A 27,458-nucleotide genomic window follows, 5' to 3' on the forward strand; every position below is an offset into this window, starting at 1 on the left:
CCTCCGAGAGAGAGAAAGAAAGAGAGAAGGAGAGAATTAGAGAGAGCATACTTAAATTCACACAGGACACCGGATAAGACAGGAGAAGTACTCCAGAAATAACAAACTGACCCTAGCCCCCCGACACAAACTACTGCAGCATAAATACTGGAGGCTGAGACAGGAGGGGTCAGGAGACACTTTGGCCAACATCCGATGATACCCCCGGACAGGGCCAAACAGGAAGGATATAACCCCACCCACTTTGCCAAAGCACAGCCCCCACACCACTAAAGGGATATCTTCAACCACCAACTTACCATCCTGAGACAAGGCCGAGTATAGCCCACAAAGATCTCCGCCACGGCACAAACCAAGGGGGAGCGCCAACCCAGACAGGAAGATCACGTCAGTGACTCAACCCACTCAAGTGACGCACCCCTCCTAGGGAAGAGCACTAGTAAGCCAGTGACTCAGCCCCTGTAATAGGGTTAGAGGCAGAGAATCCCAGTGGAGAAAGGGGAACCGGCCAGGCAGAGACAGCAAGGGCGGTTCGTTGCTCCAGAGCCTTTCCGTTCACCTTCACACTCCTGGGCCAGACTACACTCAATCATATGACCTACTGAAGAGATAAGTCTTCAGTAAAGACTTAAAGGTTGAGACCGAGTCTGCATCTCTCACATGGAGATCTATAGGAGAAAGCCCTGCCTCCAGCTGTTTGCTTAGAAATTCTAGGGACAATTAGGAGGCCTGCGTCTTGTGACCGTAGCGTACGTGTAGGTATATACGGCAGGACCAACTCGGAAAGATAGGTAGGAGCGAGCCCATGTAACGCTTTGTAGGTTAACAGTAAAACCTTGAAATCAGGAAGCCAGTGTAGGGAAGCTAGCACTGGAGTAATATGATCTTTTTTTTTTTGTCCCTAACCTTTCTCCCTTCCAGTGTGTATTGAGGTATCAGCCGGTTCTGGCTCCTTGGCATCAGAGTCAGACCGAGGCTCCTGCGGTGGACGACTGATTCCGATGCGCGGAGGAAACATGGGACGCCGCCCATGTCCACCTTCAGTGCGCCGTACTGCGACAGAAAGTTGCCGCGGACCGTCACCGCAATGAACACCGGGGGACAGGGTCTGGCTCTCGCCCCGAAACCTGCCCCTCCGCCTGCCCTGTCGGGAGCTGGGTCGGCGGTTTTTGGGGCTATTTAAAGTCCTGAGGAGAGTGAACGAGGTATGTTACAGGTTACAGCTTCCCCCCGATTACCGCATTAACCCCTCGTTCCATGTGTCTCTCCTCAGGCCGGTGGTGGCTGGCCCACTCCAGGAGTCTGAGGTGCGGGAGGTTCCTCCACCCCCTCTGGACATCGAGGGGGCCCCGGCGTACTCCGTTCGTTCCATACTGGATTTGAGACGTCGGGCGAGGAACCTTCAGTACCTCGTGGACTGGGAGGGGTATGGTCCAGAGGAGAGATGCTGGGTTCCGGTGGAGGACGTGTTGGATCCTTCCATGCTGCGAGATTTCCACCGTCTCCATCCGGATTGCCCTGCGCCTCGCCCTCCGGGTCGACCCCGAGGTCGGTGCTGATGCGCTGCTGGAGCCGCGCATCATGGGGGGGAATTGTCACGACTGCCGCCGAAGTCGGTCCCTCTCCTTGTTCGGGCGGTCGACATCACCGACCTTCTAGCCATCACTGATCCATTTTTTTTATTTTCCATTGGTTTAGTCTTGTCTTCCTTCACACCTGGTTCCAATCCCATCAATTACATGTTGTGTATTTAACCCTCTGTTTCCCCTCATGTCCTTGTCGGAGATTTTTTAATTGTATGTTTGTGTAATTATGTGTTGGTGCGCAATGGGTTCTGTACCCACTTTTTATTATTTTGTATTTTGGTTTTGGAGTTTTGTGAAGCACTAATTAAACGACTCCGTTTATACCAAGTTCGATTCTCCTGCGCCTGACTTCCCTGCCACACACACGCACCTATTACGACCTCTCAGGAAGGAGACATGTTCTGTCTCCTAGAGATGAACGTACTTTGGTGCGAAAAGTGCAAATCAATCCCAGAACAACAGCAAAGGACCTTGTGAAGATGCTGGAGGAAACGGGTACAAAAGTATCTATATCCAGTCCGATATCGACATAACCTGAAAGGCCGCTCAGCAAGGAAGAAGCCACTGCTCCTAAACCGCCATAAAAAAGCCAGACTACGGTTTGCAACTGCACATGGGGACAAAGATCGTACTTTTTGGAGAAATGTCCTCTGGTCTGATGAAACAAAAATAGAACTGTTTGGCTATAATGACCATCGTTATGTTTGGAGGAAAAAGGGGGAGGCTTGCAAGCCAAAGAACACCATCCCAACTGTGAAGCACGGGAGTGGCAGCATCATGTTGTGTGGGTGCTTTTTTGCAGGAGGGACTGGTGCACTTCACAAAATAGATGGCATCATGAGGCAGGAAAATTATGTGGATATATTGAGGCAACATCTCAAGACATCAGTCAAGGAGTTAAAGCTTGGTCGCAAATGGGTCTTCCAAATGGACAATGACCCCAAGCATACTTCCAAAGTTGTGGCAAAATGGCTTAAGGACAACAAAGTCAAGGTATTGGAGTGGCCATCACAAAGCCCTGACCTCAATCCTATAGAAAATTTGTGGGCAGAACTGAAAAAGCGTGTGCGAGCAAGGAGGCCTATTAACCTGACTCAGTTACATCCAACTTATTGTGGGAAACTTGTGGAAGGCTACCCGAAACGTTTGACCCAAGTTCACATTCTTAAAATAAAGTGGTGATCCTAACTGACCTAAGACAGGGAAGTTTTACTAGGATTAAATGTCAGGAATTGTGAAAAACTGAGCTTAAATGTAGTTGGCTAAGGTGTATGTAAACTTCCGACTTCAACTGTATCTACATTTAATCCTAGTAAAAATGCTCTGTCTTAGGTCAGTTAGGATCATCACTTTATTTTAAGAATGTGAAATGTCAGAATAATGTATTTTATGAGTTTTAACCACAGCCTATTACTCTCCTCACTACTGTTTCAAAGAAATCACCTGATGAGTCACTTGACTTTTGGGTGTCTTTGTCGCTGTCAGTTTCCCCTCCCCTACTCCTAACCTTAACCATTAGTGGGGAAAATGCTAAACTGATCCAAGCTCAGCATCTTAGGGCAACTTCAACCTACTCCGTCTCGGTCATGCTCAAATTAGAAGTTGCCTCTCACCACAGATCTTGGATCTGAGTACTCTACTTCTACTCCTAATATGAACCATGGATGGTGAAATAATTATCTGACCCTGTATCAGTGGTTGGTGGAAATTTCTACAGACTCCCTCTGGCATAGTCAGTTTTTTTCTTTATTTTTTTTTAACAGAGAACTGGGATGTGGCAGATACAACAGGAACTAAGATGGGTTTTATCTGTTGACTGGATATACAGAACATATTAAGCCATATTTGAATGGCATTAGAAGAAAAAAAATGTCTGTAAAAAGTATTCAGGGTTAAAGTTTTTGCTATGGTGTTATGTTTGTTATTCCACACATAAAAAATACAACATCATGGAATAAGGAGTGACTGCTGGGTATGATGTTGTAGGTGACATGGAAATACACCAGAGGAGGAATTGATGTGCAATGTCATGTAGAATGTCATCAGGCACCAGGGTAAACTGAGCAATGTAAGTTGAAATAGAAAGTGCAAGTAAATGTAATTGATTATTGAGATGTTTTAATTATGATACTGATGAATAAAAAACAGTATAGCTTGTTTATAGTTATATAAACAAATATGTTATACGTAGGCTTCACTAATTCTAACATAGCATTCACCAGTTCACTCGTCTTCCTCCAGTAGGCAACCGGTCATTCAAATCCTGGCCATGACGGTTGTAGTTGTGTGTTTTCTTTTTCATACATGTCTGATTAGTGATTACAGTAACTGTGGCTGAACAGCCCTGCTGCTGGTGACTGGCCTGAGGTGTCAAAGGTCATGTAGTGTAACTAGATGAGAGGAGCACAGTGAGGACTACAGTATAGCCTATGTACCAAAGAATGAAGGGGAGGGTATCTGATGAGGTGTGATGTCTAGTATGAAACGTAACAAACACTAGTGAATTTAGTCTCTTCAGCACTACAGCATGTGACCAGGATGCATGTTCTCTGTTTGGCTCCTGATTGCGGCTCCTCAAAGCTCATTGACAACAATATGAAGCACAAAGATGATTTTCATAAATAAAGATTTATGATTGTAATCACCAACCAAGAATTCTCTATTGTGGAAGGACAACCAGAGGGCAGGCTGGGCTCACAGATGGTAGCCCAACAAGGCATGGGAGACAAGGTAACCAGAGGCAATTAAGCACAGCTGACACTACTAATGAGATATTCTCCTTCCCCTATAAGAGAGAGTATGGAACCAGCAGAGATGGGATGAAGAACTAGCTCTGGAAGATGGCCACCGAGAGAGAGGCGCTATCTATGAAGAACCATTAAGACGTTGACAATCCGGTGACTTTTGTTATAGTTTAAAGACAATCGTATTGTGTTCCTGTTTAATCTGGAGAAGAAGATTTTCATTGATTATGTTGGAGTGTTTGTGTTGACCAAATGCCCTCAATATAGAACTGTGTTCAATCAAGAAACCTACTCCTGACTCGTTTGTTCCACCTTCCCACTTTAGAGTGACGCCCAATTAGTTGGTCCGCTCACACTATATAGAAAATGTAATCACACAAAAGATAGCCTGAGTGCCAGTCGGTTTCTGCTCTCTTTCCAACTCCTTGGCATGATAGCAGAAATGGAAAGGAAAAGGGAAGGGGAAGGAGATATCTCAAATCAAAATAAAATAAAATGTTATTGGTCACATACATATGGTTAGCAGATGTTAATGCAAGTGTAGCGAAGTGCTTGTGATTCTAGTTCCGACCGTGCAGTAATATCTAACAAGTAATCTTGCAATTTCACAACAACTACCTTATACACACAAATGTAGGGGATGAATAAGAATATGTACATATAAATATATGGATGAGCGATGGCCGTGCGGCATAGGCAAGATGCAGTAGATGGTATAGTGTACATTATATACATATGAGATGAGTAATGTAGGGAATGTAAACATTATATAAAGTGCCATTGTTTAAAGTGACTAGTGATACATTTATTACATCCAATTTTTTATTATTAAAGTGGCTTGTGATTTGAGTCTGTATGTTGGCAGCAGCCACTCAATGTTAGTGATGGCTGTTTAACAGTCTGATGGCCTTGAGATAGAAGCTGTTTTTCAGTCTCTCGGTCCCAGCTTTGATGCATCTGTACTGACCTCGCCTTCTGGATGATAGCGGGGTGAACAGGCAGTGGCTCGGGTGGTTGTTGTCCTTGATGATCTTTTTGGCCTTCCTGTGACATCGGGTGCGGTAGGTGCCCTGGAGGGCAGGTAGTTTGCCCCCGGTAATGCGTTGTGCAGAACTCACTACCCTCTGGAGAGCCTTACGGTTGTTGGCGGAGCAGTTGCCGTACCAGTCGGTGATACAGCCCGACAGGATGCTCTTGATTGTGCATCTGTAAAAGTTTGTGAGTGTTTTCGGTGACAAGCCAAATTTCTTTCGGCCTCCTGGGGTCGCGTTCTTCACCACGCTGTCTGTGTGGGTGGACCATTTCAGTTTGTCCGTGATGTGTACGCCGAGGAACTTAAAACTTTCCACCTTCTCCACTACTGTCCCGTCAATGTGGATAGGGGGTGCTCCCTCTGCTGTTTCCTGAAGTCCACGATCATCTACTTTGTTTTGTTGACGTTGAGTGAGAGGTTATTTTCCTGACACGACACTACAGTGGTAGGCTTGATTACCAACAACGACGAGACGGCCTCACCTCCTCCCTGTAGGCCGTCTCGTCGTTGTTGGTAATCAAGCCTACCACTGTAGTGTCGTCTGCAAACTTGATGATTGAGTTGGAGGCGTGCATGGCCAGGCAGTCAGTTGCGCAACTGAATGCAGTCAGCTAAAATGTGTCTTCCACATTTAACCCAACCCCTCTGAAATCAGAGTGACAAACATACTGGCTCTCAGGCTACCTCCAAAGTGTCTGTTATAAAACTGTAAAGATCTGAGAAAATAATTTGTACACCATTGTTAAGAATAAAATGGCTATACAATGATATAGTAGAGCATTACTGAACACCATGGAGTACGGATCACAAAAACCCAGGAATTTTCGGGTCTAAAAAGTTGGCATCATTATAGTTTTATCACTAGTTTTACATTGATGTAAACGCTTTCCAGGTTTCCATTTTTTGATAGTATACCTGTGTAGCAGAAAGATCATCCTAAAGCTCTGAAGTTATTGATATTGTCTATTATTAAGACATTAGTGATACTCCTTATTCCAGGATGTTGACAGTGTGGCACATCATAGCTTTAGAACTTAGTTTGTAACGTCTAACAACATCAGTGTTACACGTTAGCAAAAGTTTAAAGTTTTTTTCTGGTATAGTTTTCAAATAACTAATTTTCTGTAGAAACCCATCTGTTTTTTCATTTCAAAACCTATAACACGAATATCAGATCCAGTTCCTGTAAAACATTTAGATTTTTGTCATGGTAGATTTTTCACAATTAATCTTCTCCTTTCCCCCCTCTGATAACCAGGTGGTGAATCGCATCTCTGCATGTCTGGCAGACATATCAGTGTGGATGACGGATCACCACCTCAAGCTGAACCTCGGCAAGACGGAGCTGCTCTTCCTCCCGGGGAAGGACTGCCCGTTCCATGATCTCGCCATCACGGTTGACAACTCCATTGTGTCCTCCTCCCAGAGTGCTAAGAACCTTGGCGTGATCCTGGACAACACCCTGTCGTTCTCAACTAACATCAAGGCGGTGACCCGTTCCTGTAGGTTCATGCTCTACAACATTCGCAGAGTACGACCCTGCCTCACGCAGGAAGCGGCGCAGGTCCTAATCCAGGCACTTGTCATCTCCCGTCTGGATTACTGCAACTCGCTGTTGGCTGGGCTCCCTGCCTGTGCCATTAAACCCCTACAACTCATCCAGAACGCCGCAGCCCGTCTGGTGTTCAACTTTCCCAAGTTCTCTCACGTCACCCCGCTCCTCCGCTCTCTCCACTGGCTTCCAGTTGAAGCTCGCATCCGCTACAAGACCATGGTGCTTGCCTACGGAGCTGTGAGGGGAACGGCACCTCCGTACCTTCAGGCTCTGATCAGGCCCTACACCCAAACAAGGGCACTGCGTTCATCCACCTCTGGCCTGCTCGCCTCCCTACCTCTGAGGAAGTACAGTTCCCGCTCAGCCCAGTCAAAACTGTTCGCTGCTCTGGCACCCCAATGGTGGAACAAACTCCCTCACGACGCCAGGTCAGCGGAGTCAATCACCACCTTCCGGAGACACCTGAAACCCCACCTCTTTAAGGAATACCTAGGATAGGATAAAGTAATCCTTCTAACCCCCCCCTTAAAAGAGTTAGATGCACTATTGTAAAGTGGTTGTTCCACTGGATATCATAAGGTGAATGCACCAATTTGTAAGTCGCAGTGCAAGTAAAGTGACACAGGATGGTCATAATGCTTCATGATAGTGTAATGAAGTGTATTTTCTACAAGTTATTAAAATTTTATGAAAAAAACATGACTGTTTAAAAATTACATTACAACAAAAACAAAGGATTTAAGAGATAGACTTCAAAACGAAAGGAAACTTCTTATGTAGGTGTCATAACCAGCCATAAAATAACACAATATGTGTCACAACAGGTATTGTCACGTTCCTGACCTATTTTTATGTTATTTTGATTATGTTTAGTTGGTCAGGGCGTGAGTTGGGGTGGGCATTGTATGTTGTGTGTGTTTTGGTTAGTCTATGGGTGTTGTATGTGTATGGGATAGAGTATTGTTAGGTTGTCTAGTTATGTCTATGGCTGCCTAGATTGGGTCTCAATCAGAGACAGCTGTCATTCATTTGTCTCTGATTGGGAGCCATATTTAAGGTAGCCATAGGCAGTAGGCTTTTGTGGGTAGTTGTCTTGTTTAACGTTTGTTGCTTGTCTGGGCACTTGCGTTATTTAGCTTCACGATCATTTGTTGTTTTGTTTGTTTGTAATAGTGTTTTCGTTTCATGTTCATCTTCGTTCGTTTAATTAAAAGAAGATGGCTTATTTTCCTCATGCTGCGTTTTGGTCCGTCTCTCCTCCACACGATCGTGACAGAACTACCCACCACAACAGGACCAAGCGGATTGAGGAAGGAGGGAAGGAACTAAAGCAATGGAGAGAAGAGGAATGGAGTTGGGAGCAAATTTTCAATGGAGAAGGACCCTGGGCTAAGGTTGGTGTGAATCGCCGCTTGAGGGAGGAGAAGAAGGCAGCCACAGCCCAGGAGCGCTGGTATGAGGAGGCAGCACGTAAGAGAGGCTGGAAGCCCGAGAGGCTCACCCAAAAAATTTCTTGGGGGGGGGGGGCTAAAGGGGAGTGTGGCGAAGCCGGGTTGGATACCTGAGCCAACTCCCCGGGCTTACCGTGGAGTAAGAGGGCGTCGTACTGGTCAGACACCGTGTTATGCGGTAAAGCGCACGGTGTCCCCAGTACGCGTGCTTAGCCCAGTGCGGGCTATTCCACCTTGCCGCACTGGGAGGGCTAGGTTGGGCATCGAGCCGGATGCCATGAAGCCGGCCCAACGTATCTGGCCTCCAGTACGTCTCCTCGGGCCGGTGTACATGGCACCAGCCTTACAGGTGGTGTCCCCGGTTCGCCTGCATAGCCCAGTGCGGGCTATTCCACCTCGCCGCACTGGCAGGGCTACGGGGACCATTCAACCTGGTAAGGTTGGGGAGGCTCGGTGCTCAAGAGCACGTGTCCTCCTTCACGGTCCGGTATATCCGGCGCCACCTTCCCACCCCAGTCCAGTACCACCAGTGCCTACACCACGCACCAGGCTTCCAGTGCATCTCCAGAGCCCTGTTCCTCTTCCACGCACTCTCCCTATGGTGCGTGTCTCCAGCCCAGTGCCTCCAGTTCCGGCACCACGCACCAAGCCTCCTGTGCGTCTCCAGAGCCCTGGACGCACTGTTCCTTCTCCCCGCACTCGCCCTGAGGTGCGTGTCCTTAGCCCGGTACCTCCAGTTCCGGTACCACGCACCAGGCCTACAGTGCGTCTCAGCCGGCCAGAGTCTGCCGTCTGCCCAGCGGCGCCTGAACTGCCCGTCTGCCCAGCGGCGCCTGAACTGCCCGTCTGCCCAGCGGCGCCTGAACTGCCCGTCTGCCCAGCGGCGCCTGAACTGCCCGTCTGCCCAGCGGCGCCTGAACTGCCCGTCTGCCCAGCGGCGCCTGAACTGCCCGTCTGCCCAGCGGCGCCTGAACTGCCCGTCTGCCCAGCGGCACCTGAACTGCCCGTCTGCCCAGCGGCGTCTGAACTGCCCGTCTGCCATACGCCGTCTGAACTGTCCGTCTGCCATGAGCCTGCAAAGCCGCCCGTCTGCCATGAGCCTGCAAAGCCGCCCGTCTGCCATGAGCCTACAGAGCCGTCCGCCAGACAGGAGCCGCTAGAGCCGTCCGCCAGACAGGAGCCGCTAGAGCCTTCCGCCAGACCGGATCAGCCAGAGCCTTCCGCCAGACCGGATCAGCCAGAGCCTTCCGCCAGACCGGATCAGCCAGAGCCTTCCGCCAGACCGGATCAGCCAGAGCCTTCCGCCAGACCGGATCAGCCAGAGCCTTCCGCCAGACCGGATCAGCCAGAGCCTTCCGCCAGACCGGATCAGCCAGAGCCTTCCGCCAGACCGGATCAGCCAGAGCCTTCCGCCAGACCGGATCAGCCAGAGCCTTCCGCCAGACTGGATCAGCCAGAGCCTTCAGCCAGCCATGACCAGCCAGAGCCTTCAGCCAGCCATGACCAGCCAGAGCCGTCAGCCAGCCATGACCAGCCAGAGCCGTCAGCCAGCCATGACCAGCCAGAGCCGTCAGCCAGCCATGACCAGCCAGAGCCAGCCAGCCAGGATCCGCCAGCCAGTCCGGAGCTGCCGTCCCTCAGCCCGGAGCTGTCGTCCCTCATCCCGGTGTTGCCCCTTATCCCGGTGCTGCCCCTTATCCCGATGCTGCCCCTTCAGTTAGGTGGGTTTAGTTGGAGGGTGGTCATTGGGGGGGGGATACGGAAGCGGGGAGTGACTATGGTGGTGTGGGGACAGCGTCCAGAGCCGGAGCCACCACCGTGGACAGATGCCCACCCAGACCCTCCCCTAGACTTTTGGTGGTGCGTTCGGAGTACCCACCTTGAGGGGGGGGTTATGTCACGTTCCTGACCTATTTTTATGTTATTTTGATTATGTTTAGTTGGTCAGGGCGTGAGTTGGGGTGGGCATTGTATGTTGTGTGTGTTTTGGTTAGTCTATGGGTGTTGTATGTGTATGGGATAGAGTATTGTTAGGTTGTCTAGTTATGTCTATGGCTGCCTAGATTGGGTCTCAATCAGAGACAGCTGTCATTCATTTGTCTCTGATTGGGAGACATATTTAAGGTAGCCATAGGCAGTAGGCTTTTGTGGGTAGTTGTCTTGTTTAACGTTTGTTGCTTGTCTGGGCACTTGCGTTATTTAGCTTCACGATCATTTGTTGTTTTGTTTGTTTGTAATAGTGTTTTCGTTTCATGTTCATCTTCGTTCGTTTAATTAAAAGAAGATGGCTTATTTTCCTCATGCTGCGTTTTGGTCCGTCTCTCCTCCACACGATCGTGACAGGTATAAATATATGGGTCATGACAGTGTTATGACCATATTATGACAGGTTATGACAAGTTATGTCACCTGTTATGACATATTATGACCCCTTCAAATTAGTGGATTTGGCTATTTCAGCCACACCCGTTGCTGACAGGTGTACAAATTGGAGCACACAGTCATCTCCATAGACAAATATTGGCAGTAGAATGGCCTTACAGAAGAGCTCAGTGACTTTCAACGTGGCACCGTCATAGGATACCAACTTTCCAACAAGTCAGTTCACCAAAGTTCTGCCTTGCTAGAGATGCCCCGGTCAACTGTAAGTGCTGTAATTGTGAAATGGAAACAGCCTGGAAGCAACTTCAGCACAAGAACTGTTCATCGGGAGTTTCATGAAATGGGTTTCCATGGCTGAGCACAGGCACACATGCCTAAGATCCCCATGCACAATGCCAAGCGTCGCCTGGAGTGGCGTAAAGCTCGCAGCAATTGAACTCTGAAGCAGTGGAAATTCGTTCTCTGGAGTGATGAATCCCGCTTCAGCATCTGGCAGTCTGACGGACAAATCTGGGTTTGGTGGATGCCAGGAGAACGTTACCTGCCTCAATGCATAGTGCCAACTGTAAAGGTTGGTGGAGGAGGAATAATGGTCTGGGGCTGTTTTGGTTCAGGCTAGGACCCTTAGTTCCAGTGAAGAGCAATCTTAACTCTACAGCATACAATGACATTCTAGAAGATTCTGTACCACCAACTTTGTGGCAACAGTTTAGGGAAGGCCCTGTCCAGTTTCAAGCATTACAATGCCCCCGTGCACAAAGCGAGATCCATACAGAAATGGTTAGTGTGGTGTGGAAGAAATATTATTCCTTAAAATCCCTCTTTACATATAGAAAAACGTAGTAATCTGCCGTCATGAATACTTGGTATATAATAATAGAACATGTACGTAAATAATATATGTACATAATTAATTTAAATAATGTATGTAAATAATAATAGGAAATAATGTTTGTAAAAAAGAAAGAAGCAGTACTGCCATGTGATGTCATCTATAAATATGGGTGAATGTCAATTGTTCTCCAGACGCTGATGTAGGCTGCCGCCTAAACGCGTCCATTTGTTCTGACCTCTGCTGCTAAAAAATACATGAAACTTAAAGAATATTTTAGTGACAGTGAGTTTTTCTTATCTTCAAGTACTGTGTGGTATATTCATATGAGCAGACATTGTATTGTGTTCATCATGAGATGAAATATCCTATAAATTGGTAGCACTTTTCAGCTGGCCTTACTGTCCTTCAATAAAGGTCCTCCTTTCTCTGCTTCTCTCCTGTGAGACAAAAAGACAGACAAATAAAGAGACAAACATTTGGGTAGATAAAGGAAAGATTGGGATTTGATTTGCAGAAGGACAGACAGACAAGTATATTCTAATGAGAGTACAAGCCACTTGATGCCACTGGACCCTTACAGATACAGTACATTACCTGTTTGATTAGTGAGAGAGAAACCTCAAGTTATATCTGGTTCTTCTGTGTCATGGAGGTGTTGGAACCATCATCAGAGGCTAATACAAAATCCAAATAGTTAGACTCCTTTAAAAGCTGTACAAAACACTGTACATACCAACCCACACGTTCAAATAATTGTGGGCTTCTCCAGGCTTCTTCAACTCCAAATGTGACACTGAGACAGCTTGATAAATATTTGTAAAGTACTGTACTCATCACATATTCTTTCTGTCGTTGCTCACCTGTCCACTTCCTGTTCCACATAATAAACCCAGCTATGGCGATGAGGGCAGGGAGGATGACAGCTACCACTACTCCAATAATGATGGGGCCAGATTCAGGAGGCTTGACTGAGTTGATGAACAGACACCCATGCATACACAGTGAATATTACTGTAAATCACTGAATTCTCTGTCTTACTGTAAGATATGATTCCTCTTACCACTGTTTGTTTTTATTACAGACTGACCCAGTCTGATGGCGATGATGTTTTCTTTGTGTTCAACCACACAGGTGTAGTTGTTGTTCTCCCACTCAGAGTCCATTGTGAGGTGAGCACTTTTCTGGAAGGTTCCATCATCGTTGGGGAGAATCTCTCCATGCAACACATCTTCATGCTGTTCTTGTCCATCTTTCTGCCAGAACACCGTGACTCCACTGGGGTAGAAACCTGTAGCGTGGCAGGTCACTGGAGAGGAGGGGGTCTTCTGGAGCAGAGACACTGAGGGAGGGGCTGGAGAGAAGGAAGGAGAGGAAAGAAATGGGATCGAAAGATGAATTCAAAACAGCATCTTGCATTAGGGGAACGATGTTATCCATCTTATGGTCTTAATGTCCAATGAAATGAAATCCTCACCATCGTATCCATAGTGATGGAAATAATCTTGGAGTTCAGTCTCATCATGCCACTCACAGCCGTACAAGTTCTGGATTGTGTGAACAGCTGAGAAAGAGAGAGAGAGGTCTATCTACAGTAAACATGTATTACCTGGGCAACGGCCATGTAACACTAGATATAAACTGTGAGGAAAAACAAAAAGAAATGGAGGAACTTATTCAAGAAAGAGCCAGTGTAATATATTATAAAAAATAAAGCGAACTGGATGGAATATGGGGAAAAATGCACCAAATTCTTTTTCAATCTTCAATATAGAAATGCTACCAAAACAAAAATATTAAAACTTGTTACAAATGATGGAGTCATGCATGATTCACCAAATTATATTTTGAAAGAGGAAGTAAAGTACTTTAAGAATATGTTTTCGTTTCAGGCTCCTCCATCTCCACTAACTGAAACTAATTGTATGGATTCTTTTCCTAATAATAATGTAAATTTAACATCTGTACAGAAAGACTCATCTGAAGGCCAAATTACAATAGAACACTATGAAATATCGGGGACACCAGGCCTGGTTTTCATAGCTGATTTTGAAAAGGCTTTTGATAAAGTACGACTGGAGTTTATATATAAATGCCTAGAATATTTCAATTTTGGGGAATCTCTTATAAAATGGGTTAAAATTATGTATAGTAACCCTAGGTGTAAAATAGTAAATAATGGCTACATCTCAGAAAGTTTTAAACTATCTAGAGGAGTAAAACAAGGTTGTCCACTATCGGCATATCTATTTATTATTGCCATCGAAATGTTAGCTGTTAAAATTAGATCAAACATTAATATTAAGGGATTAGAAATCCGTGGCTTAAAAACTAAGGTGTCATTGTACGCTGATGATTCATGTTTTCTTTTAAAACCACAACTAGAGTCTCTCCACGGCCTCTTAGAGGATCTAGATACCTTTGCTATCCTCTCTGGATTAAAACCAAATTATGATAAATGTACCATATTACTGTAAGGGCTGTCTCCCTCCTCATCCTCGGACGAGGAGAGGAGAGAAGGATCATCAGACCAAAATGCAGCATTTGGGAAATAAGCCATCTTTTATTTAAACCGACGGCAACACGAAACAAAACACTTTCAAATATACAAAACAAGAAAACGACGTTGACGAAACCTGAACATAAACTTGCATAACTAAACGTAAACTCACGGACAGGAAACAGACGACATCAAAATAAACGAACAGCCAAACAGTCCCGTATGGTACATACATTCGACGACACAGGAGACAATCACCCACAAACAAACAGTGAGAACACCCTACCTAAATATGACTCTTAATTAGAGGAGAACGCAAAACACCTGCCTCTAATTAAGAGCCATACCAGGCAACCACAACCAACATAGAAACAGATAACATAGACTGCCCACCCAAAACACATGCCCTGACCTAAACACATACAAAAACAACATAAAACAGGTCAGGACCGTTACAGAACCCCCCCCTCAAGGTGGGAACGCCGGGCGCACCAGCACAAAGTCCAGGGGAGGGTCTGGGTGGGCAGTTGACCACGGTGGTGGCTCAGGCTCTGGACGCTGTCCCCACACCACCATAGTCACTCCCCGCTTCTGTCTTCCCCTCCCAATGACCACCCTCAAACTAACATCCCCTAAATGAACAGCCAACACCGGGACAAGGGGCAGCACCGGGACAAGGGGCAGCACCGGGACAAGGGGCAGCACCGGGACAAGGGGCAGCACCGGGACAAGGGGCAGCACCGGGACAAGGGGCAGCACCGGGACAAGGGGCAGCACCGGGACAAGGGGCAGCACCGGGACAAGGGGCAGCACCGGGATAAGGGGCGGCAGGTCCCGGCTGAGGGACTCTGGCAGGTCCCGGCTGAGGGACTCTGGCAGGTCCCGGCTGAGGGACTCTGGCAGGTCCCGGCTGAGGGACTCTGGCAGGTCCCGGCTGAGGGACTCTGGCAGGTCCCGGCTGAGGGACTCTGGCAGGTCCCGGCTGAGGGACTCTGGCAGGTCCCGGCTGGACGGCTCTGGCAGGTCCCGGCTGGACGGCTCTGGCAGGTCCCGGCTGGACGGCTCTGGCAGGTCCCGGCAGGACGGCTCTGGCAGGTCCCGGCTGGACGGCTCTGGCAGGTCCCGGCAGGACGGCTCTGGCTGGTCATGGCAGGACGGCTCTGGCTGGTCATGGCAGGACGGCTCTGGCTGGTCATGGCAGGACGGCTCTGGCTGGTCATGGCAGGACGGCTCTGGCTGGTCATGGCAGGACGGCTCTGTAGGGAGGAGAAGGAGAGACAGCCTGGTGCGTGGTATAGGCACTGGCTGCGCTGGAGAGGAGGAAACAGCTGGAGAGAGAACCCGGAGAGACAGCCTGGTACGGGGGGCTGCCACCGGAGGACTGGTACATGGAGGTGGCACCGGGTATACCGGACCGTGAAGGAGGACACGTGCTCTTGAGCATCGAGCCTACCCAACCCTACCAGGTTGAATGATCCCCGTAGCCCTGCCAGTGCGGCGAGGTGGAATAGCCCGCACTGGGCTATGCAGGCGAACCGGGGACACCACCTGTAAGGCTGGTGCCATGTACGCCGGCCCGAGGAGACGTACTGGAGGCAAGATACGTTGGGCCGGCTTCATGACATCCGGCTCGATGCCCAACCTAGCCCTCCCAGTGCGGCAAGGTGGAATAGCCCGCACTGGGCTAAGCACGCGTACTGGGGACACCGTGCGCTTTACCGCATAACACGGTGTCTTACCAGTACGACGCCTTCTACCTCCACGGTAAGCACGGGGAGTTGGCTCGGGTATCCTACCCGGCTTTGCCACACTCCTCGTGTGCCCCCCCCCAAGAAATTTTTTGGTCTGACTCACAGGCTCCCAACCGCGTCGACGCGCTGCCTCCTCATACCAGCGCCTCTCAGCCTTCGCTGCTTCCAACTCCTCCTTGGGACGGCGATATTCCCCTGGCTGAGCCCAAGGTCCTCTACCATCCAGGATCTCCTCCCAAGTCCAGGAGTCCTTGTTGCTCTGTTGAGCATTCCCTTGCCGCTTGGTCTTAGCGTGGTGGGTGATTCTGTAAGGGCTGTCTCTCTCCTCATCCTCGGACGAGGAGAGGAGAGAAGGATCATCAGACCAAAATGCAGCATTCGGGAAGTAAGCCATCTTTTTATTATTAACGACGATGGCAACACGAAACAAAACACTTTCAAATATACAAAACAAGAAAACGACGTTGACGAAACCTGAACATAAACTTACATAACTAAACGTAAACTCACGGACAGGAAACAGACGACATCAAAATAAACGAACAGCCAAACAGTCCCGTATGGTACATACATTCAACGACACAGGAGACAATCACCCACAAACAAACAGTGAGAACACCCTACCTAAATATGACTCTTAATTAGAGGAGAACGCAAAACACCTGCCTCTAATTAAGAGCCATACCAGGCAACCACAACCAACATAGAAACAGATAACATAGACTGCCCACCCAAAACACATGCCCTGACCTAAACACATACAAAAACAACATAAAACAGGTCAGGACCGTTACAATTACGTATTGGATCACTAAAAAATACACATTTTACATTGCCATGTAGTTTACCAATTAAATGGTCTGACGGAGATGTGGACATACTCGGTATACAAATCCCAAAAGAAAGAAATTATCTCACTCCAATACATTTTTATAGAAAGTTAGCAAAAATAGATAAGATCTTGCTACCATGGAAAGGAAAATACCTGTCTGTTTGTGGAAAAATCACCCTGATTAACTCTACAGTCATATCACAGTTTACCTATTTGCTTATGGTTTTGCCTACACCTAGTGACCTGCTTTTTAAATTATATGAACAAAATATATTCAATTATTTTGGAACAGCAAGCCAGACAAAATTAAAAGGGCCTATTTATATAACGAATATGAATTCGGAGTGCAGAAATGATTAAATATTAAAGCATTAGACCTCTCACTACAGACATCAGTCATACAAAAGTTATACTTAAATCCAAACTGGTTCTCTAGTAAATTGGTAGGAATGTCTCATCCTATGTTCAAGAATGGCCTTTTCCCTTTATTCAGATTACACCTGCTCACTTTCGGTTGTTTGAAAAGGAAATAATCTCCAAAATATCTTTATTTTTTAAACAAGCCTTAGAAAGTTGGTTGCAATTTCAGTTTAATCCACCTGAAGGCTAGTTGGGATTTGATGCACATTGTTTTACATTTGCTTTAAAAAGTTTGCTTTATTAATTTATGTAAGCGTGTGTGTGTGTATGTTTGCGTGCACGCAGATGTGCATTCTGTTACCTTTTGCCTGGGTTTGGTTAAACTGCTTCTTTGCAAACGTAATGAGGTTTTTGAAACCTTCATATTGGTTAATCAGGGACTCAGTGGTGAGTTACCAGTAGTATTCTCCTGTATTCTCCTCCATCCACTCAGTGGTGAGTTCCCAGTAGTATTCTCCTGTATTCTCCTTCATCCACTCAGTGGTGAGTTCCCAGTAGTATTCTCCTACATTCTCCTACATCCACTCAGTGGTGAGTTCCCAGTAGTATTCTCCTACATTCTCCTACATCCACTCAGTGTAGAGGTCCCAGTAGTATTCTCCTACATTCTCCTTCATCCACTCAGTGGTGAGTTCCCAGTAGTATTCTCCTACATTCTCCTACATCCACTCAGTGGTGAGTTCCCAGTAGTATTCTCCTACATTCTCCTACATCCACTCAGTGTAGAGGTCCCAGTAGTATTCTCCTACATTCTCCTTCATCCACTCAGTGTAGAGGTCCCAGTAGTATTCTCCTACATTCTCCTTCATCCACTCAGTGGTGAGTTCCCAGTAGTATTCTCCTACATTCTCCTACATCCACTCAGTGTAGAGGTCCCAGTAGTATTCTCCTACATTCTCCTACATCCACTCAGTGGTGAGTTCCCAGTAGTATTCTCCTACATTCTCCTACATCCACTCAGTGGTGAGTTCCCAGTAGTATTCTCCTACATTCTCCTACATCCACTCAGTGTAGAGGTCCCAGTAGTATTCTCCTACATTCTCCTTCATCCACTCAGTGTAGAGGTCCCAGTAGTATTCTCCTACATTCTCCTACATCCACTCAGTGGTGAGTTCCCAGTAGTATTCTCCTACATTCTCCTTCATCCACTCAGTGTAGAGGTCCCAGTAGTATTCTCCTACATTCTCCTTCATCCACTCAGTGTAGAGGTCCCAGTAGTATTCTCCTACATTCTCCTACATCCACTCAGTGGTGAGTTCCCAGTAGTATTCTCCTACATTCTCCTTCATCCACTCAGTGTAGAGGTCCCAGTAGTATTCTCCTACATTCTCCTTCATCCACTCAGTGTAGAGGTCCCAGTAGTATTCTCCTACATTCTCCTACATCCACTCAGTGTAGAGGTCCCAGTAGTATTCTCCTACATTCTCCTACATCCACTCAGTGGTGAGTTCCCAGTAGTATTCTCCTACATTCTCCTACATCCACTCAGTGGTGAGTTCCCAGTAGTATGCTCCTACATTCTCCTACATCCACTCAGTGGTGAGTTCCCAGTAGTATTCTCCTACATTATCCTACATCCACTCAGTGTAGAGGTCCCAGTAGTATTCTCCTACATTCTCCTACATCCACTCAGTGTAGAGGTCCCAGTAGTATTCTCCTACATTCTCCTTCATCCACTCAGTGGTGAGTTCCCAGTAGTATTCTCCTACATTCTCCTTCATCCACTCAGTGGTGAGTTCCCAGTAGTATTCACCTACATTCTCTTACATCCACTCAGTGTAGAGGTCCCAGTAGTATTCTCCTACATTCTCCTTCATCCACTCAGTGGTGAGTTCCCAGTAGTATTCTCCTACATTCTCCTTCATCCACTCACTGGTGAATTCCCAGTAGAATTCTCCTACATTCTCCTTTCCACTCAGTGGTGAGTTCCCAGTAGTATTCTCCTACATTCTCCTACATCCACTCAGTGTAGAGGTCCCAGTAGTATTCTCCTACATTCTCCTTCATCCACTCAGTGGTGAGTTCCCAGTAGTATTATCCTACATTCTCCTACATCCACTCAGTGTAGAGGTCCCAGTAGTATTCTCCTACATTCTCCTTCATCCACTCAGTGGTGAGTTCCCAGTAGTATTCTCCTACATTCTCCTACATCCACTCAGTGTAGAGGTCCCAGTAGTATTCTCCTACATTCTCCTTCAACCACTCAGTGGTGAGTTCCCAGTAGTATTCTCCTACATTCTCCTACATCCACTCAGTGTAGAGGTCCCAGTAGTATTCTCCTACATTCTCCTTCATCCACTCAGTGGTGAGTTCCCAGTAGTATTCTCCTACATTCTCCTTCATCCACTCAGTGTAGTTCCCAGTAGTATTCTCCTACATTCTCCTACATCCACTCAGTGTAGTTTCCTGTGGTATTTTCCTGCCTTCTCCTTCATCCACTCAGTGGTGAGGACCAGTGTCTTGGTGTTGCTGTCAAAGTACACAAACTGATGGTCGTCCAGCAATCCCACCACCGTGAACTCTGGGAAGTCAGTATCACCTGAGACTGCAGTGTATAAGTGTTTCAGAGAGTGGAGAGCTGTGAATATAATATTATAATTATATGATTGATCATGTAATATCATACAGTATGGAGCTGTTGATAGAATATTGATATTGATATTGATATTGATTGATCATCATATCTCACCTAATTTGCTCACATTGTATATAGACTTATTTTTCTACTGTATTATTGACTGTATGTTTGTTTTACTCCATGTGTAACTCTGTGTTGTTGTATATGTCGAACTGCTTTGCTTTATCTTGGCCAGGTCGCAATTGTAAATGAGAACTTGTTCTCAACTTGCCTACCTGGTTAAATAAAGGTAAAATATTTTTTTACATTATTAAATAGAGTATGGAGCTGTGAATTAAATACTATAATTCAATAATGTAACATAGATGAGCTGCGCGTCTTCTGTCATTTCTGACATATTTGTAAAAACCCTATCTGCAATTGATTGATTACCTCCGCTCGTCCTATGTTTAAACACAGATCCTCACTCTACAGTGAGATTAGTAAACATGTCAGTTAGTCTGGAGCCTAAGAACTGACCAAGTAGTTTTCGGAAGTTCAAATAACTAGCAACATGATTCTAGCAACATTATATTTGTACTGACCTGCAGAAGTTATAGGAATCCAGACAAACAAGAGACAGAAGGAAATAATTTCTTTATCAGTTTAGATGAGATTGAATGGTACCGCTGGGTTGAACAACACAACTGTGTACAGGGTCATAACTTGTTAATTTTTAGCTATCAAATGTCATCTTTAATGAGTGACACAACAGTGCATAAAACACCTTCTGTTATTCAACAAAGAAAATAAGGACTAATTAAGATGGGTTTATGAATTCAATTATGTTCATGTTTATGTTGACATTGCCATAACGAGTTTCATACTGATATGCACTGTTTTATATTTTTTGTCCCTGATGGGTTGCCGTAGATGACTGTTGGGTATGAAGTTGCAGGTGAAATGAAAACACACCAGTGGTGGAATTATGATCCAATAGGAGATGAAAGAAGTACAATGTCATAATGTTACATTTACATTTTAGTCATTTAGCAGACACTCTTATTCAGAGCGATTTACAGTTAGTGGATTCATCTTAAGATACTGTACTTACTATGAAGTCACGGTAAGTACATTTTTCCTCAATAAAGTAGCTATCATCAAAGTCAGAGCTAGTAAGAAAAAAAGAAAATAAAGTGTGAGTGTTAGTTCAAGAAAGAAAGATGAGAAGGGGGTGGGGGTTCTGTGGGATTATTTAAGATACTATTTGAAGAGGTAGGGTTTCGGATGTTTTTGGAAGATGGGCAAGGAATCTACTGTTGTAGGTTCAGGGGGAATCTGGTTCCACCATTGGAGTGCCAGGACAGAGAAGAGCTTTGACTGGGCTGAGCGGGAGCTGCTTTCCGGTAGGGATGGGAGGGCCAAGAAACCAGCGGTGGCAGAATGGAGTGCTCGGGTTGGGGTGTAGGGTTTGAGCAGGTGAACTGAGCAACATAAATTGAAATAGAAAGTCACATAGGCTACAGTGAAGGATGAACAATGTGACAGTGCCATCTATAGGTAGATGGTAACTCTCCTCACCACTGTCTCAGAGAAATCACCTGATGAGTCACTTGACTTTTGTGTGTCTCTGTTGCTCCGGGGTAAAGTTTCCCCTAGGTACAGATCTAGGATCAGCTTTCCCTCCCACAATCCTGACCTTAACCGTGGATGGTGAAAGAAATATCTGACCCTGTATCAACTTCTACCAACTCCCTCTGGCATAGTCTATCTTTATTGTCAACAGAGAATTTGCATTTGATTGGGCACACACCAGGAAGTAAGATGGGCAGAGCAGAGACCATAGCTTGCCTTGTTAATCAGATAAAAGTCTCAGGTGATGGAATCTTTCTGGCCACCTTGTTTCTCTGCATTCTGCAAACAGTCAGGAAATTCTGTGACATTCAGACTCAGGAAGAATGAAAAAAAATAATAATAATTATATTGAAAAGGCAGCTGATTTCATCTGTTGACTGGATAAACAAAACATATTAAAACCTTTTGTCAATAGGGGGAGCTGTTAGCATTATTTTTTTTTTTACATTTCCAAATTAAACTGCCTCGTACTCAATTCTTGATCGTACAATATGCATATTATTGTTATTATTGGATAGAAAACAGTCTATAGTTTCTATAGGAGTTGAAATTTTGTCTCTGAGTGGTACAGAACAATTTCTACAGCACTTTTCATGACAGGGTTCAGATTTCAGAAATTTTTACCTCTGATCTGGGGTCTGTTTATAAGGCCACAGTGAATGCTATGAAGAAACCGACACTACCTACGTCTTCCTCTGGGTGTCTGTACGTCATCACGTTTTCAATGAAGTCTATGGGACGTTCACAGCCATTATAAATGACAAAAATGTACAGAGACCCCTCTTTCTCAACGTGCGCCTCAAGCGTGAAGGCCATCGGACCTGCCTCGTTCCAAATCGTTTTCTAACCAGCAGTATTTCTCCGGTCATGTTTTCAGTCGTTATAGTTGTTAAAAACATCATAATGTAGTGAATTTTAACCGTTTTATATCAATTTATATCCGTTTAGTGCGATTTTGAGGAATTTCTTTGTCGTGCACTCTGAAAGTTTGGACACGCTTTAGGGTGTCGGTCGTTGGTGATGGACATTTCGAAGGACAGAGGACATCTATCGACCAAAAGACGTTTATAACATAGAAAGGATACATTGCCCAAGAATATGATGGAAGATCAGCTCAAAGTAAGCAATATTTAATATGATAAACCGTGTTTCTGTCGAAATATTTTAAACGCATACATCGCCATTTTGTTTGGTATAGCTTCACTTGGCCAACCCTGTATTGAAAAGTAAGGATAATTTAAAAAATGTAAATCAGCGGTTGCATTAAGAACTAATTTGTCTTTCGATTCCTGTCAACCCTGTATTTTTTAGTCAAGTATATGATTAGCTTTTAATTAAACTAGATCACTCTGATAGATGACGTCAGACATATTGAGGCTTGATTTCCTAGTATTTTCATTGTGTAACCACGGTTTTGTATGGCTAAATATGCACCTTTTCGAACAAACTGTATATGTATGTTGTAAAATGATGTTACAGGAGTGTCATCGGAAGAATTCTGAGAAGGTTAGTGAAAAAATTAATATCTTTTGGCGGTGATTACGTTATAGCGCTCTTTGGCTGGAATCGATGCTCTGGTAACGTTTTCACATGTGGTACGCTAACTTATCGATTTATTGTGTTTTCGCTGTAAAACGCTTAGAAAATCTGAAATATTGTCTGGAATCACAAGATCTGGGTCTTTCCATTGCTATGCTTTGTCTATTCTTATGAAATGTTTTATGATGAGTAAATTGGTCATACACGTTGCTCTATCTAGTAATTCTAGTCGATTTGCGATGGTCGGTGCAATTGTAAACTGTGATTTCTACCTGAAATATGCACTTTTTTCTAACAAAAACTATCCTATACCATGAATATGTTATCAGACTGTCATCTGAAGAGGTTTTTTCTTGGTTAGTGGATATCAATATCTTAGTTGAGCCGAATTGGTGATAGCACCTGAAGGAGTAAGAAACTGATGGAGTTAGAATAGTGGTGTATTTTGCTAACGTGTTTAGCTAATAGATTTACATATTTTGTCTTCCCTGTAAAACATTTTAAAAATCTGAAATGGTGGCTTTATTCACAAGATCTGTATCTCATCTGGTGTCTTGGACTTGTGATTTAATGATATTTAGATGCTACTATCTACTTCTGAAGCTATGCTATCTATGCTAATCAGTGTGTGGGGGGTGCTCCCGGATCCGGGTTTCTGAGGCAGTAAAAGTTAAGCCATATCTGAATGGCATTAGAAGTTTAAAAAAATATTTAAAAATCTGAAAAAAGTATTTAGGGTTCAAATCTTTGCTATGGTGTTGTGTTTGTTGTTTCACACATAAAAAATAACACATCATGGAATAAGGAGTGACTGCTGGGTATGATATTGTAGGTGACATGGAAATACACCAGTGGAGGAATTATGATCCAATAGGAGATGAAAGAAGTACAATGTCATCAGGCACCAGAGTGAAATGAGCAAAAAAGTTTGAAATAGAAAGTAAAAGTAAATGCCATTGATTATTGATATGTTTTAACGAGGATACTGATGAATAAATAACATTAAAGATTGTTTATAGTTATAACAAATATCTATATGCCTCAAGCTATATCATGGATGGTCAGTCCTTGCATCAATAGCTCCGTCTATGAATTTGAGAGTGGTAACATTTCTCCAGCCCAGTAGCTTTTTTACCAAAACAGGGACATGGAAGACCTCTTATTGTTTCTACTGCTTCATATTGTAACCAGCAGTATGCTGTCTATGTTAGTGCAGTATAATGAAAAGACTGGCCCCTACTACCCTGACCAAGGGCTTTTGGTCTTGCTGGCAAAGGCTAATTCTCTGTCAGTTAGACCAAAGGACTGAAAGCTCTAGTTGAAAGACTAGGAAACACTTACATACACCCATGTTACAATTTAATATTTCAAATATCATTGCTGTTGTTGTTGTAGGAAGACACCTCATAACGGCTAACATCAGGGGTACCCTTGTGTCATGAACAGGGTATGAAAAGGAGGTCCTCAGCCCTGGTGACGGAGGCTGCTGCTGCTACAGGACTACATGTGTCCGTAGTTAAGGTATGAAATAGAGGAAAGAGGTGGGTGGGGAGTGAGAGGGAGGTGGAATTAGGGACATGTTGTCACGTCTGCTCCTGCTCCTCCCCTCCTACATCGCCAGAGTACTAACCACCGGTCCTGGGATTCATCATTACGCTCACCTGTTAATCATTATGATTCACACCTGGACTCCATTACCTTCCTCATCTCCTCCCCTTTATATGTCACTCTCCCATGTTCACTCACCAGTTGGTATTGTTCTTGGTAATCGGCGTTCTGCCTTATGTTAGTGTCATGTTCTTGGTTTTGTTGTTTTATTAAAATGTTTAACCTGCTTCCGACTCACTGTCCCATCATTACACATGTGACTACAGGGATGGTGGATTTTGAGGGGTCAGTGACAAAAGGGAATTGGGGGGACAAATTGATTTATGGGAGAGTGGGGAAAGAAATAGGCTCCGTTCCGATACCCTGCATCCAGAAGTGTTCACACTTTGACCTCATGCATTTAAAAGCATTGGATTGGTACAAGCATAATATGGAGACATTCCACCACAGCACAAGACCACTGGACGACCCCAGGCCAAGTGTTTGCTTTCCTAACCCCCTGTTTTATTTGAATATGGTGAAAAAAGAATAAACAATTCACCACCTAAAACACTGCAGATGAGGCAGAATCAGGCAACAGTGTAAAATCATGTTTAATTACAAATTTAAAAAAATGTATTTGTCACATGCGCCGAATATAACAGGTGTAGACCTTACAGTGAAATGCTCACTGTAAACTGCATTTTATTAACACAGAAGTTAAACAGTGTTATGCTTGAATGTTTTTAGTTGAGTTACATCTAATGACAATGCTTTCCTATCAAATGACAGAACCGGATTGGTAACTATGGGCATTCCCTTAATGCCTCCTGCAACACCCGGCGCCGCAAAGCTGCTGGTTATAAGCGCAGTGTGTCTGCCTGTAACTTGTTTTGCTCAGAGGTGCTGAAGGGAAAAGGTATGTATTCTCAGATTAATGTGTATCCCAACATAGAAAATGTAGTCCTACATTCAGACGTGAAATGTTTAGAATAATTTTAATCTCTCCATTTATAATGAGTCTTTCCACAGTATTCCTTTTTTAGTCAGAAAAATAAGATATATTCCTCATTTCAAATAAGACTGTTTCCTGCTGGATTCTTTTTTTGAAGGGTTTTTAAAGTAAAAGTATTATTTAAAATGATATTAACTGCCCAACGACATCTTATTTTAATTTTTTCCCGATACACCAATAATAATCGTAATAATAATTCATTTTAATTTAGCGGACGCCTTTCAGGACACTCAAGGACATCTTACATTAAAAGGAGGCCTACATAAAGTGAAGTGTGATACATGAAGTCATAAAATCAAGTGCATCAATCAACAGTGGAATATAACATCTAAATAATCTAAAATCAAAGGACCAGACAAAACAGGACAGATCAAAAGAGAAGGGAGGGGTTGGGAAGAGGATACACACCCGGTTTAGGGTAAGGGTTTGGTTTAAGGTGGTAGGGTTGGTTTAGGGTAAGGGTTTGGTTTAAGGTGGTAGGGTTGGTTTAGGGTCAGGGTTTGGTTTAAGGTGGTAGGGTTGGTTTAGGGTAAGGGTTTGGTTTAAGGTGGTAGGGTTGGTTTAGGGTAAGGGTTTGGTTTAAGGTGGTAGGGTTGGTTTAGGGTAAGGGTTTGGTTTAAGGTGGTAGGCTACCCAGTTTAGGGTAAGGGTTTGGTTTAAGGTGGTAGGGTTGGTTTAGGGTAAGGGTTTGGTTTAAGGTGGTAGGGTTGGTTTAGGGTAAGGGTTTGGTTTAAGGTGGTAGGCTACCCAGTTTAGGGTAAGGGTTTGGTTTAAGGTGGTAGGGTTGGTTTAGGGTAAGGGTTTGGTTTAAGGTGGTAGGGTTGGTTTAGGGTAAGGGTTTGGTTTAAGGTGGTAGGCTACCCGGTTTAGGGTAAGGGTTTGGTTTAAGGTGGTAGGGTTGGTTTAGGGTAAGTGTTTGGTTTAAGGTGGTAGGGTTGGGAATAGGAACTGAAGGCCCGGGCACCCATGGTGGAGAGGTGGAATGGGGGGAGACAAGGAGACCAGCAGAGGAGGAGGGGAGAGAGCAGGAGAGGGCATAGACTGGGAGAAGATCAGAGAGGTAGGTGGGTGCCAGGTTGTGGAGGGCTTTGTAGGTGAGGAGGAGTGTTTTAAAGTTGATACAGGATTGCACAGGGAGCCAAAGTAGATTGATGAGGATTGATTTGTTGTGTTCAGTTGATCTGGTGTGGATTCTGGCAGCAGAGTTCAGAACCAGTTGAAGTCTATTGATGAGTTTGGTGGGGATCCGATGAGGAGAGTGTTACAGTGGTACTGGGTCAGGAAGTAACAAAAGCATGGATGAGGGTTTCGGTGCTGGAGTGTGACTGTGAGCGGCGGAGCCTGGAGATATTGCGGAGGTGGAAGAATGCTGTCTGGGTGCTGGTTTTATGTGGGGTTCGATAGAGAGGGAACTATCCAGCGGGACACCGAGGCTTTTGACTTGTGTTTACAGAGGGTTTCCCAGTCCATCTATGGTGATGCTTGGAGAGAGTGGATTTGGAGCCGATGGGCATGACCTCTGTCTTGTTGCTGTTGAGTTTGAGGAGGTTCATGCTCATCCAGCTCTGGATGTCTTGAAGGCAGCTGATGAGGAGGAGGGAGGGAGGGGAGTGGTGGGTTGGGTGGAGAGGTAGAGCTGGGTGTCATCAGCATAGCAGTGGAAGTGAACTTTGATGTCAAATGATCTTGCCCAGGGGTAGGAGGTGTATGGATTCTTCTGACAATAAGCATTCATGGTTGAGGAAGGTTTTTAAACACTACTGAGTAATTAACATGAATGAGGTCCATGGTTTGAATCATAAGTGAAATGTATTTCTTAAAACTATGCGGTTCACTACAAACCACATATCAATCCATAATCATTCAGCAGCTGAGAGATGGATGCCTATTTAAGTATTAATGACAGTGTATCTAGTCACACTACATCAAGCTGCCCTCAAACCTATAGAACTAGTACACAGTAATAAATTCAGTACCAACATTGTTCTGAAACATGTTGGCTGGAGTTGTGCTGTTCTCCAACAACCAATTCCACTAG

At 45.1% G+C, this 27,458-nt stretch overlaps 2 protein-coding genes across 2 annotated transcripts in view; both read right to left on the reverse strand.

Annotated features, from left to right (window-relative positions):
- LOC139558983 (BOLA class I histocompatibility antigen, alpha chain BL3-7-like) overlaps positions 1-27,458 on the reverse strand; it is a 220,857-nt gene that overhangs the window by 45,333 nt on the left and 148,066 nt on the right. The gene's annotated exons all lie outside the window — the stretch shown is intronic.
- On the reverse strand, positions 11,992-26,973 carry LOC139558479 (major histocompatibility complex class I-related gene protein-like). Its single transcript, XM_071373635.1, has 6 exons — positions 26,862-26,973; positions 19,511-19,665; positions 13,062-13,131; positions 12,667-12,938; positions 12,447-12,549; positions 11,992-12,023 (listed from the first exon to the last, which is right to left on the reverse strand). Exons 1-6 carry the CDS (start codon positions 26,971-26,973, stop codon positions 11,992-11,994), a joined length of 744 nt encoding a protein of 247 aa, XP_071229736.1.

The sequence above is a fragment of the Salvelinus alpinus genome, chromosome 29, assembly GCF_045679555.1.
Source record: "Salvelinus alpinus chromosome 29, SLU_Salpinus.1, whole genome shotgun sequence".
Lineage (NCBI taxonomy): Eukaryota > Metazoa > Chordata > Actinopteri > Salmoniformes > Salmonidae > Salvelinus > Salvelinus alpinus.

Excerpts from the sequence above, each read along its gene's own strand:
- LOC139558479 (XM_071373635.1), bottom strand. The coding sequence starts at position 26,973 with ATGAACCTCCTCAAACTCAACAGCAACAAGACAGAGGTCATGCCCATC. Across the intron at positions 12,939-13,061 it reads CCATCACTATGGATACGATG|CCCCTCCCTCAGTGTCTCTG; the intron begins GTGAGGATTTCA and ends CCTTCTCTCCAG. Across the intron at positions 12,550-12,666 it reads CCATCAGACTGGGTCAGTCT|CCTCCTGAATCTGGCCCCAT; the intron begins GTAATAAAAACA and ends AACTCAGTCAAG.